Source organism: Phalangium opilio, unplaced genomic scaffold (assembly GCF_054372755.1).
Source record: "Phalangium opilio isolate 3A_F unplaced genomic scaffold, DU_Popi_V2 ptg000209l_1, whole genome shotgun sequence".
Taxonomy (NCBI): Eukaryota; Metazoa; Arthropoda; class Arachnida; order Opiliones; family Phalangiidae; genus Phalangium; species Phalangium opilio.
The window spans coordinates 17,389,361-17,402,704 of record NW_028324217.1 but is presented as its reverse complement, the minus strand read 5'-3'; the positions used below and the strand labels follow the sequence as shown (position 1 = coordinate 17,402,704).

At 41.2% G+C, this 13,344-nt stretch overlaps 1 protein-coding gene across 1 annotated transcript; it reads right to left on the bottom strand.

The window, feature by feature from the left end:
• Positions 1-422: 422 nt before the first annotated feature.
• Positions 423-13,039, bottom strand: LOC149620946 (E3 ubiquitin-protein ligase UHRF1-like). The gene is made up of 11 exons (XM_089854652.1): positions 13,032-13,039; positions 12,880-12,949; positions 12,662-12,812; positions 12,138-12,342; positions 11,493-11,626; positions 10,921-11,417; positions 3,336-3,442; positions 2,429-2,591; positions 2,212-2,349; positions 2,081-2,120; positions 423-1,008 (listed from the first exon to the last, which is right to left on the bottom strand). The coding sequence occupies exons 1-11, from the start codon at positions 13,037-13,039 to the stop codon at positions 998-1,000; spliced, it is 1,524 nt and encodes a 507-aa protein (XP_089710778.1). The 3' UTR covers positions 423-997.
• Between the last annotated feature and the right edge of the window lie 305 nt (positions 13,040-13,344).

Below are 13,344 nucleotides of genomic sequence, written 5' to 3'. Positions count from 1 at the left end.
TTTTAGTAACTGCTATAAATAGCAATGTAATGTTATCATTTGATCAGTCTCACTTCACTCACTCACTCGTGTAATAAACAGTTTGTTAAGTTTATTTGGTCTCTCTTCCTTATGGATTATTTCTTTAATATAAGTTAGCTACAAGGCTATGAAAATCTATCAGTATTTCCGTAATTCCTTGGTGGGCTTTTCATTTTTTCCTGGGAAGCATGATGGCGAAGACATTTTAGGGAAGTTTAAAGAGATGACGGAGGCAGCTGGAATTGAATACAAGAAGGTAACTGGTTATATCTCCTGTTTTCAAATTTCACGTTTAAAACTTTATTAGAACTTCCTTTATCGCTTTAAGATTTAGAGCGTTTGTGCCGACAACTTCACGCTACCTTCTACTATATAGTGCTAAAATTTTACCAGGAGGAGGGGCTTAAATAGCTTTTATTCTGTAAAATAACATACCATAATGGCGCTGGAGATGGAACTAAGCTCGAATTGCCTAGTCCCCATTTTTTTAAGGAACTTTCGTTGTCACTGCAATAAAATTTCTCAATGGAAAATACCGGCAGAAACGTCAACAGTTTTTCGTGTGAAAACGTTTGCCTCTTACAATTACAATATTTCCGTGGAGTAGTTTTAATGGAGTGTAAACAAAAGTTTCAAATTTCAATTCAGTGCCACAGTGGAGCAATATGCTACGAGAGGTAAATGCATTAAAATAAACTTAATTAAACTTTAATTTAAATACAATTTAAAACACTACAACATTTTTTTCGTCCTTTCATAAGGAAATAAAGTATTTAAAATTTCTCTTAGTATTAAGTTAGGACTAGGGCGGAAATCGTTCGGAATGACAGTCCTACAAAGGGAACACTCGAATTGTTTTGATTTTAGTTGCTTTTTTATACAATTAAAACAGAAAGTGTGGCTACACTTTAAACTCACGGGATCTCTATTCATTAAAATGCCACAAATAGTGCACTGAAATTGTTCTATCACTTTTTCAAGGAATTTCTGAAATGATAACAATAAATAATATTAATTTCGCAAAAAACAATTCGCTGGCAAGCCTATAAGCGTGAAGTCTTTTAACGGGTGGGGGGGGGAATAGAGAATGGTCATTATTAGGCCTGGACTGGAACTCAGACTTGGACTGCAACTTGTTTTCCCCCTAGAAATTCGCGGATACTCGCGCGAGTACTGGGCAAAGCTAGTAACTCTACTCGAATTGTTCATTTTTCCCTATGCGAGTAGTCTTTTGTCCTTGAACTAGTCTAATTTTGTTGGGCAGGTCCATTTCTTCTTCGCGAGGAAACTAACCAATTAGGTAAGAGCTTCTTGACGTCATGAGTTTATAGAAAGTATAGTACACGATGTTGGCGATCCAAAGGTTAATAAATTTTAAGTTTAAACAATGTGTAAGTTTTCTTTTTATTATATCTATATATTTTTTGGTATTGTCATTAACCTCAGCTAGTTTTGATGGAAAGGATAAACCGGGTGGCCTTAAATGAAGAGTTCAGGGGTGTGGCTTAAGATTATAAGATAACTCCTCCTACTGAGGGAATGTGCCTAATTGGCTTAGAGCGGAATTTCACCATTTTACCACTCCCTAGAGAGACAATTCTAAAGATACTAAGAGTTGATTGGGCGAAAGCTATTTTCTTAGTAAGGGTGGGCGAATACTCGTGATCGTCTATGACGAATAATTCGATCGAATATCGAGACGAATAATTGTCCCGGTATTCGTTTGAACCCATTTTTACTATTCGATAAATATTCGACAACCAATTTCTCAAAGGGCCTTGGTACATCTTTGTACCAAGGTGTGTGCAAAATCAGTCAAATATTAACCCCTAAAAATTTACTTTCACTAAAAGCATAGTCATTTTCGAAAAAATATTTTGTGAAAAATGGCTACTAAAAACCTCCTTTAGTACTGATATTCGCCAATAGTAGTTCTTGATATTCGCCAAGTATTCGCGAATAATATGCCTAATATTCGACGAGTATTCGATAAGACTATATTTTCGTTAAGCCTAATTATTCGATATTCCATTAAAAAATCACTATTTTTTTTCCTTACTTTCTTCCTTGGTTTCTGACGATGAAGCTTCATTTAACATCTACAGAGGACATACTAATTAAACACTTGCTAAAAAATTAGTACTATTTCTATTCAAACCAAAATATTTCGTTGCTTCCAAATTAATTTACCTGCATTTCTATTCCGAGATCTTGAATTCTTTTTTTTCCTTCTTCAGTCCATGGGGCTATTGTTGGATCGTCCCTTTGGAGAAGGTAGCGCCAAACTATGAATCCGGAACGGCCTTTCTGTTGCCAGTATTTAAGAACCTACAATTTTAACTTTAGTTATCTACAGCTAAACACTAAATAGGTTCATAAAATATCAGTCTTTATGTTATTTCTTCACCTTATAGATTCCGTCGTATCGATAACCTTTTTCAGGACAATACTTGGAGTGTTTAAAACCTTTGAAACCTCTTAAAACCCTAATGGGATTGCCGCTCCGCCAGTCTTCGGCTTCGGCTCCATCCTTATCATTTAACGGCGCTGCGCAACTTTTGGCTAACGCTCTAGAAAAGTAAATTAAATATTTTATGGTTATTTAAATGATCGCGACTATCAACTAATGTTAACCATGAAATGCTAATATCGTGTAAATCTGTCATTAAATTTGAAATTGGTTTCTCAAGATAGATTATGAAAATAATACATTTCATATACACTATGAAATAGTGATGTATACCGATGACTGATATCACAATTTTACTGTTTAATCGGTTCGAGGTTCATTTTATTTAAGGTGCACGGTTAAAAAGATAAATAAATCAGTCCAAATCAGATTCCCTGGGTTTAAATAATCGGTTAAAAAAATCAACATTGATTCATTTACGTGGACCGTCATAGATTCTCGTAAAGACTAAAGCGTCGCCTGGTGAGGCGCTGTCAAAGGCTTAGTGTAGAAGGAAGTGTAAATAGGAAGATGGACTGCAAAACCGAGTGAAGTCAATTCTCGCTTGTCGTTCTCGAACTAGCTTTAAATTAAGTCTCTAGCATTATAAAAAAATTTGGTGTTATCTTGATGTTAACGACACTGTTATGACATCAAAAAAAGTAGCAATAATAACAGTTCACCCGTGTTGAACGCCAGCGCGAACTACAGATCTTTAAACCGGATGGTGACAACATATTTATGATGTCATAATTGCTTGTATGCCTAATTTATTTTGCCGTCTCGATTTTCAAATAACAAAACTAAACTCGAATGAGGCTCAGTTTCCATATTTTCTTTTTGGTGGATCCCCAAAACTACTTACTTCTTATCTCTGGTTAGAACTTGATCGCAAGATTGCTTCGCCGTTCTCTTATTGCCCTTTAAACTTCGGCCTCCACTGCCGGTGTAGTAGAATGTTTCTCCTTCATCCTAAAAAGAAACGAATCCGTTCATTGTGTTATATCGTAGGTTAATTGAGCAATCGAAGGTTTAATACAAACTAAATTTAATTAATCAAAAATAACATCACAAGAATTGTGCCATTACAAGCTCGAAGGAATCCCGAAGTTTAACTGCCTGTACATAGTATTGGGGGAAATATTATTGTGTATGTTTATATTGTAAGGTGGCTCCGCCTGGCTAAGGAATGTGGGATATACAAGTATTTATATAGGAACTTGGGAATAGTGGAATGGATAACTAATACTGAGGAATGGATAACTAATACTGAGGAATGGATAACTAATACTGAGGATATACAACAATACCCTCTTCTTAAAGAAAGAAAATGTTTGACATTGTGGAATTGTTCATTTCGCGTGATCGTCAAAACCAAGTCTGTTCGGTGGACGTCGGAGGCGTGTCGAGTGCCTTGTCGGTGCGCGCGTGACAGGAGTGGTAGAAGGTTGCGTTGTTGTGAGTGCTGGAGTGCTTGCGTTTGGTTGGATCGGAATAGAGTGGCGTCGCATTCGAGTGTGATGAGGGTGTAGGTGTCGTTGGCGTGGCGCTTGGTGCGTGAGGCTGTTGCGGTATGGTAACCAGTGGTTGCGCCGTGCTGCTTCTGGGTTCTGCAGCATAGGTGGGAGATGCCGGTAAGTATGGTGGGCCATTAGGTTCCTGTGGCGGATGCGAAGTGTCTGAAGGTGGCGACATTGGTGTGCTGTTGTCCCGGGTTTGTGTTGGGAGTGTTGATTCGTCTCTTCGCATCTGATTGGAATGTCTTTGTACGCGTCCGTCGGACGTTTGTATCTCGAAGACTGTATTGCCAACTCTACGTATGATTGTTCCCTTTATCCATGGTGGTCCTCTACCATAGTTTTTCACGAAGACTTTATCCTGTTCGGTGTATTCTTCGATGCATCTGTGAGTCGTTTCATGCATGTTGGCTTCGTTTCCCGGATGGAATAAATCGAGTGCCGTGTACAATTTGCGTCCCAACATGATTTCAGCTGGTGACTTGCCGTCGTGTAAAGGTGTGCGTCGATAGTTGAATAGAAACTTTGCCAAACGTGTTTCTAAGGATCCGGTCGGATAACGTTGTAAACCGTAGTCAACTTCGTCGGTGAAGTCGGAGATTGAGCCGTCCAGTTTGCGTAATGTGGTTTTGGTTGTTCTCACCGCTCTTTCTGCCCGACCGTTGGAGGCTGGATGGTACGGCGGCGAGTGCAATAACGTCGTGCCATTAGCTTTTAAGAATGCCATGAATTCCGCGCTGGAGAAACACGAAGCGTTGTCCGTGACGAGGTTTTTGATGATTCCAAAGCGAGCCATGAGTTCGCTAAGGAATTTGATGACGACTGCCGATGAGGTAGTGTTGGTGATCTCGATTTCGATCCATTTGGACGCTGAGTCTACCACGATCAACAAATATTTGCCGTCTAGCGGTCCTGCAAAGTCGGCGTGGACTCTTGTCCAGGGTATTGTGACAGTCGGCCACGGGACGTACTTTCGTTTAGGTGCGGCGGCTGTGCTTTGACATGGGGCGCAGTTGCGAACTGTTTGTTCGATGTCTTTGTCCAGCGAAGGCCACCAGACCTTGGTGCGAGCGAGCTGTTTCATGTGGGACATGCCCTGATGCGAACTGTGCAGCTCGTGTAAAATGGCTTGACGTAATTCGTGCGGTACGACTACTTTGTTGCTGATGAGCAAAATTCCCTTAAGAATTGATAGGTCCATTTGGCGCGAGGCAAAGACTTTGCAAGTCTCTGGTATGATCTTAGGCCAACCAGCCCTACAGAAGGCGATGACTTGTGACAGGATTGGATCCTGCGCAGTTGCTTGGGCCATGGTTTCGACTTTGATGGGGCCTTGATCCATTTGATCTAGTAGATAGACGTATTCTTGGGGCAAGCGTGGTTCGCCAGCATGAAGTGGTAATGGAAGCCTGCTGAGTGCATCGGCATTACCATTGTGGCTGCCTTTTTTGTAGATGATGGTGTAATCGTACGAGGCTAGGAAGAGGGCCCAACGTTGCAGTCGAGCTGCAGCGGTGGCTGGGACTGGCCTAGATTCAGAGAATATGGCGGCCAAAGGCTGATGATCTGTCACCAAGTTGAAGTGGCGGCCCAAGAGGTAGTCTCTGAATTTTATTACTCCGAAGATGAGGGCTAGGGCCTCCTTCTCTATCTGGGGATATTTTCTCTCTGTATCTGTGAGAGTGCGGGATGCGTAGGCGGTTGGCTTTTCCTCTGCGTCTTTGATGTGGGAGAGTACCGCTCCTATGCCCACGGGTGAAGCGTCACAGGCGAGATAGAGTGGAAGAGCCGGCTCATAGTGGATCAGTAATTTGTTGGAGGTGAGCATGGCTTTGGCGGATCTAAAAGCGTTGACGTGTTGGGTCGTCCATAGCCATGGCTGGTCCTTATGAAGGAGATCATAGAGGGGAGCGAGACGTGTCGCGTTTTGTGGTACGAATTTGGCGTAATAATTTATGAGACCTAAGAAGGCTCGCAACTGTTCAACATTCGAGGGTTCCGGGGCATCGGAGATGGCCCGAAGCTTTTCCATTTGAGGGTGAATGCCTTCGGCATCCAATACGTAGCCCAGAAAGTTGATTGATGTTTTCATAAATTCGCATTTTGCCAAATTGAGTTTGAGACCTGCTGTTAGTAGGATCGTCAGAACCTCATCCACTTCCCTTAAGTGTTCCTTTGTGTTAACGCTTCCGAGCAACAGGTCATCCTGGAAGGGATATGTGCGAGCTCTGTTGCGAAAGAGTGTCTCCATAGCGCGTTGAAATACGGCTGATGCGGAGGAAACTCCGTATGGTAAGCGTGTGTATTTGTATAGACCTTTTGACGTGTTGATGGTGACTAAGTCCTGAGAGGATTCATCTAATTCAAGTTGGCTGTACGCCTCCCGGAGATCGAGTCGGGTGAAGATCGTGCAACCACTCATAGCAGCGAAAATGTCATTGGCCCTAGGAAGTGGGTATTTTTCGGCGTCAATGGTGCGGTTGGCAGTAAGTTTATAATCACCACAGAGCCTCACCGCTCCTCCTGGTTTTAATACAGGGACGATGGGCGCGGCGAAGTCGGAATATGGTATAGGAACTATAATGCCAAGAGCTTCTAGTCTGTCTAGTTCCGTCTCGACCTTGTCTCTGAGGCTATATGGTAAGGTTCTTGCTTTAAAGAAACGCGGTTGAATCTCCGGTTTTCTGTAGAGGTGTACTTGTACCCCCTTCAAGTGACCCAAACCAGGTGAAAAGGCTTCTTTGTGTTTGCCTAGAATCGTTTCCATGGATGGCTCTGGGGCATCCTCGTAGTGAACTAAGTGTTCTAGAAGTTTGAGCGAAGAGAATATCCAACGGCGGCCACAGAGACTTGGACCTTTGCCTTTGGCGACCGCGAGGGGAAGATGTTCGGTGATGTCACCGTGTTGAACTTCTACCTTGGTGATGCCAAGCATGTCTACTTTATGGCGGGTGTAGACGGAAAGACTTCTTGTAAATGGTTCTAGCGCTGAAGTGGAAGGTATTTTCCTATAGGTTTCTTCGGAAACTATGGTGTAGCCCGATCCCAAATCGATTTCGAAACGTATGGGTGTTTTATTTACATTGCATGTCAAAAAACATGGTGCAGGGACTTCCATAATATCTTCATTGTTATTGTGCATATAGTTGAGATGGTAGTCTTGATCGTCATATAATTGATATTCGTTGGCGACCTCAGAGCCATCAACCTGGTGATCTACGTGATGAGCGGTGGCTGATGTCCTGCCTCGTGTCATGCTTAAACAAGCTTTGGCAAGATGACCAATTTTTTTACATTTTCCGCATGTAGCGTTGGCGTATTTACAGTCTGATGTGCGATGCTCGTTGCTGGCGCAACGGAAACATCTGCCATTTCCTCGTGTTGGTAGCTCGAGAGGAACGTTTCCTTTTGGAGAAGTGACTTGTTTTTGTGGATTGTTTGGCTTCCCTTTTGGTCGTGTATTGGGTGTTGACCTTGTCTGGTGATTAGTGTAGTTAATGACGACTGGTTTTTCCTGTAGACTACCGTTGCTCATTAATTTAACATCACGTTCCGCGATTTCAATACGTTGTGCGATTTCTATAGCCTTCGCGAGGGTGAGCGGTTCTTCTTCCATTAAAGGGACTGTAAAGAAGGCATCGGCGGGTGGGTAAAAATTATTTGAAATACGTCAGAGGCACGTCACCAAGGAGAGAGGCGTGGTTCAAAGAAGCTTAGTTCGTTTTATTTCGAAAACCACCACTTCCTGGAATTGGCGCTGCAATCTCGCGAAAAACAAGGACTAGATGTCCAGTTCCACTCCATGAGGAGTCTTTGTATCTTGGCATCACGTGATGTCTGGGACGTATTTCAAATAATTTTTACCCACCCGCCGATGCCTTCTTTGCAGTCCCTTTAATCGATTTCGAGTTCGTAGGTCATTTATTCCCATGACAATGCGGTCTCGTATCATGATGTCGCGAGAATTGTCAATTTCAAACTTACAATGTTCCGATAATCGTTTGAGTTCAGCTACGAAATTGGCTATAGTTTCTCCTGGTTTGCGTGAACGACTGTAAAACCAGAAGCGCTGTGTAATTTCTTTGGGCGTAGGATTATAGTGATTGTTCATCGCAAGAATTAATTCGGCATATGTTTTGTCGGCCGGTAAGATTGGAACCATGATGTCTCGTAATTTTTGATAAATTGTGGGACCTACGCTTGTTAAAAGTATGGCCTTTTTCTGATCCTCGTCGGTGATGTTGTTTGCCTTGTAGTACAATGTCAAGCGCTCGGAATATGTTGTCCATTGTTCCGATTTTGGGTCGAATTTATCACAATGACCATAATAAGTGGCCGGTGCCGCGGCGACAGACATTTCTGCGGCGAGAAAGTTAGGGTAGCGCCGTAGTAGTGTTGCAGTGGGCCTTGGACTCTGTAGTGTTGAGAGAGAAGCGAGGCAAGCAACAATGCGGCGGGTTGCGGTGCTGGATGTAGGGCGGACGAGGCTTAGCTGTAGAAAGCGCTTTAGTGTTGAGGCTTAGCTAAATGTTTGCCGTGAACGAGTTAAAAGGATTTCTGCTTGTTTGGACGAATCCCATCTCCGTCGCCATTTGTTATATCGTAGGTTAATTGAGCAATCGAAGGTTTAATACAAACTAAATTTAATTAATCAAAAATAACATCACAAGAATTGTGCCATTACAAGCTCGAAGGAATCCCGAAGTTTAACTGCCTGTACATAGTATTGGGGGAAATATTATTGTGTATGTTTATATTGTAAGGTGGCTCCGCCTGGCTAAGGAATGTGGGATATACAAGTATTTATATAGGAACTTGGGAATAGTGGAATGGATAACTAATACTGAGGATATACAACACATTGCTAACGTTCCGTGATAATGTGGGCCAAAAATGTTGCGCTTCTATCAAATAGGCGTTTCCCACACGCAACAACAACCACATAATTGAAGTACAAGCTAGAGGAAGTGATATCCCGTAGAAAGGACTGTATGCGGGAGAAAATTGCGACTTAAATCACCAGTAGCCCTTTTGTGAACATTGCAGCAACACTCACTACGCTAAAGGTGGGTTTTAACAGGGAGTAAGGAACGTTAGAGGGAGTTTTGATCTTATGCTAAAAAAACCGTCATACAGTGGCAAATGGTAAAGAAAGTGGGGGGTAGGAATTTTTATCTCCATTCCTCAATTTTTTCTAACGCGCAGGCGCGAGTGACGTCGTTTACTACCGCCAGCAGAGAGAATTTAAAAATTCTCTCTGCAACCAGCGCCAGCTTCCGCTTCCATCGACTGCTGCCCCACTCACTCTGTTCGACTCGCCGTCGAGTTAACCGGGAAGCCCGGAAGGCGAATTTGCGGTATCGTTCGGTAGGCGTTATAAAATATTCAACGTTTTAAAGCTCAAGTTTCGAAATTTTTTGAGACATTTACCAAGTCTTCAACTAAATATTATAACATTTTCTTTAAATTTCAACATAAATATAGCTCTGAGAATAAAATTAGACACGAAAACTACACTAAGCCTTGGTTAGATATCATCGGCTGAGGCCGAGCGGCGCATCTCGAGCCGCCGGCGGCCGGGCTTGCCGTAACGGCGAGAACAGAAAAATACCTCGTTAAAAACAGATGCACGACGGTTTTTAAATTTGACGCATGCGCGCGGACACCGCGTTGAGTCCCCGAGTCAGCGCCAGAGAGAGACGATTTTAGCCACGAATCTAACGAACGCGCCTATTCACTTTAATACTCCCTCTAACGTTCCTTACTCCCTGGTTTTAATAATAATAATAATTATACAAAAACGAGTTTTGCTTCGCAGTCCTTAAAAAACTGCATTTATACACAATCCGCGGCACTTTTTCAAATCCACAAAGGGCCAGAAATTAGAAATTATTTTATGTATTGCAATTTGAAATTAAGTTTAATCGATATGAGAAATTTGGTTTTAATTGCGTAGTTCAAACATTTGTTATGATTAGAAATTTTACAACAAAAACGGGTATAAATGCGGCGTTTCGAGATAAAGGTAGCTTAGATTTTCACGTAGGAAATTATATAGAATCTGTTCCCCTAAAAACTTATCCCTGTCAAATAATTAAAGCGAAAAAATTGAAAATGAGCTTTTAACATTTTAGTTTTTCAGGGTGGAAGAGATAAGAACACTTATTTCGAGTAAAATGTCGCTTTACTACTCCTGCTTTACTACTCCTAAAATGAGGTCCCTCATTCTGATTTGTGGTTTTAAAAGCAGTGTCGTATTTCAGACATTTATCATACATTCAGAAAAGGTGTTCATATCTTGTATAAGTTTTAAACTTCAATTCGAACTCGAGTCATAATAGTCCTTGATTTAGCTCTTTGTTCCGAAACGCCGCATTTATACCCGTTTTTGTTGTAAAATTTCTAATCATAACAAATGTTTGAACTACGCAATTAAAACCAAATTTCTCATATCGATTAAACTTAATTTCAAATTGCAATACATAAAATAATTTCTAATTTCTGGCCCTTTGTGGGTTTGAAAAAGTGCCGCGGATTGTGTATAAATGCAGTTTTTTAAGGACTGCGAAGCAAAACTCGTTTTTGTATAATATCTGTGAAAAAAGTGTACCCCCTTGGTCGCGAAAATGTTTCCACCTCATAATGTTAAGCTCCATAGAGTTTAACATTACGATTTCGGATTGAGTATAAATAGAAAATCCCTGACGGGATTTTCTTAATAATCTAGGCTTTCTCTATGAAGGTATTTACACACTAAGCCTGTGGCTTGTTTACATTGCTTAGAGGGGTGGTGGCTAGCCTCTATGCCCCACAGCTAGGAATCAAGCGACTCCATCAGGCGTCCTATTTTTTTCGACAAGCCAGATCTTAGCATCACTTTTTTCCAAGATAGATCGAGCGTACATCGAAAATCATGACTCTACGAATACTAACAAGATCGTCTTCATAGCCTCCAGAAAGCACTATCGAAAAGGCGCCGTCCTCTTCCCGTCCATGTATTCCACCAACTGGTAGGTGATGAACGCCAGATCCAGCGGCTAGATTCCTGTACTGCCAGGACATTCCTACTACTATTCCCGGTATGGGTCCAAAATGATCCATGGGCACAATCGTGCATTCTTTAGTTCTTCCGGCGCAAGTCATGCCTTTACCCCAATCACGAGTGGATGGTCCGATGGACACTCTCGATTTTTTTTTATTTTTCACTTCTTGTCCGGGTCTGACAATTTTGCAATCTCGGCAGTAATAATCGTCCTCTGGTACCGAATCCAGTTTCGGTTTCAAACACCAGAGGTGAAAGAATTTCAAACAGCGATTGCACTGGATTTGTTGGTCAGGTGCTTCTTTACCACCACACACTGAACACGAACATTCGCGGCACTTAACATCCGGTTCATCATCGCAATAATCACATTCGGGTTTTTTAAGTCCTATAGGAAGGAAGGATAAAGTGAACAATTTAAGCGATATATATTAAAAATGGCTGACAAACAAACAAATTGTACTTTTTAGACTAGAGCCGTTAAGCATCAGTTCATTTAAGGCGGCGTCTCTATCTGCCAAGAGGACATTTTCTTCTATAATATACATTTCATCCACTAGATGAATTTTGCAGTCCTGTAGCGCAGTGTCGTCAACTCTGTTGGGAAATAAAAATACGATTGAAGGAACTGAAACGTTTTTAAATCTTTTTTCGAGTCTTAACATAAATTAAGTATTGTTAAGGCCTTGGATCCACTTTTCTGTTGATTTGACTCTCAAAAATTTCATAGAAAAAAATAGTTTTTTTTCTTTCAAAGAAAGATAGGATTTTATGGGACTTCGTCGAGAATGAAAGGATCAAACCATTAATTTTAAGATAAGAAATAAATGAAATTAAAAACTTTAACATCCTCTTTAACTCTAGCGCGTGCGTTAACGGTGGACTAAATTAATTAGCTCAATCAGTAGTTGCTAATTAACTCTTAGCTATAATTACAAAATTCATATTGAGCCTTTGAAGTTCAGCTTAAACGCGCAATCGGTTTAAAATATGAAACTAGGAATTTTAGAGAAAATATTGGGGAAACTGGGGTTGACAAGAAATTGGGTGTTGGCTGATTAAAGCAAACCTGCCAATAATTATGATAAACGAGAAAAAAATAAAATACCCAAGCAAGAGGGTTCCAACGACAAATTTCAGTCTCCTTGCGCTTTTACGGTTGACGATCATATCGTAATAATGTACAATTTTAGTTGGAGCATCATCGTTATAATTCACCATAATCTTCGAGCCAGGCGTCACTTTGTCAAATGGCACCTTTTGTCGAGCTCTAGGGCGAATACTTCTTGACGGGAGATCAGCCTTGGTTTTTGCTAGAAACAAAACCAAACCAAACCAAAAAAGGGGGTTGGCATTAATTTCGAGAAATGGCCATCAATAGGGAGTAGGCAAAGGGGTGCAAATCTCCCCTACGAAGCGTCAGACCCTCACTTTGCCAATCAGGAGCCTTCCCTCCTCACTAGCCTTTCACTCTGAGAAGCTTGCCGCCATTTTGGTGGAAAGGGGAGGAGCCATTTTAAGCCACACCTCTCTGGCAGCTCCCTATAGCTTTTGAATATACTCACTCCAGTTCAAACTCAACGGAGTAAATCAGTGAGTCTCCTGTACGGTTTGAGGTTGAAGGTTGAGTACCTTCCTCGGGTTGTCGAAAAATTCCGACAATTTTGGCCTCCAGCCACGCTCCTTGAAACTCCTCCTGGAAGTTTTTTGCATCAACCAGCTCCCCAATGTTAAAGTATTGACTGCTTGTCGGTTCAAGAGTTGGCGAGTTACTAATCTCTTCCTTCAAAGCAAAAAAATAAATAAAGATGTGTTAAAGACTTGATGCCATCTTTGAGCGCAAAATGTACAGAAACGCGACAAGGAAAGTCAATTTGTTGTAGGGAACCACGTGGCCCGCTCTTTGCTTTAAACCCGTGACTATTTACAACAACAAATAATGTAAAATTCTGCTTACAATCTACTCTTTAATGTTATCTTTAAGGCCCGTACAAAAATTTACGGCTGCATTTTGCTGTTAAGTAGATTTTTTTTGAATCTGCAATATATTGCAATTAAACTGGAATATTCTGGAATAATACTGGAATAAACCTAAAAAAGGTTCAACTTCAGACAAAATTAAGATGCATTCCAGAGAGCAATGCAGAACATTTTAGACGTTTTTCAGAAAAAATATCTTCCGTTGGAAAACTCAGTACAGCAGTATACAAAATTTAGCTACTCTAGTCTAGAGTCATAAAAGAGCTACCTTACAGCTAGAAAACAGAGGGGAAATAGTAACTCCCGAAAGAAATCAGGATGTTTGTAGACTCATT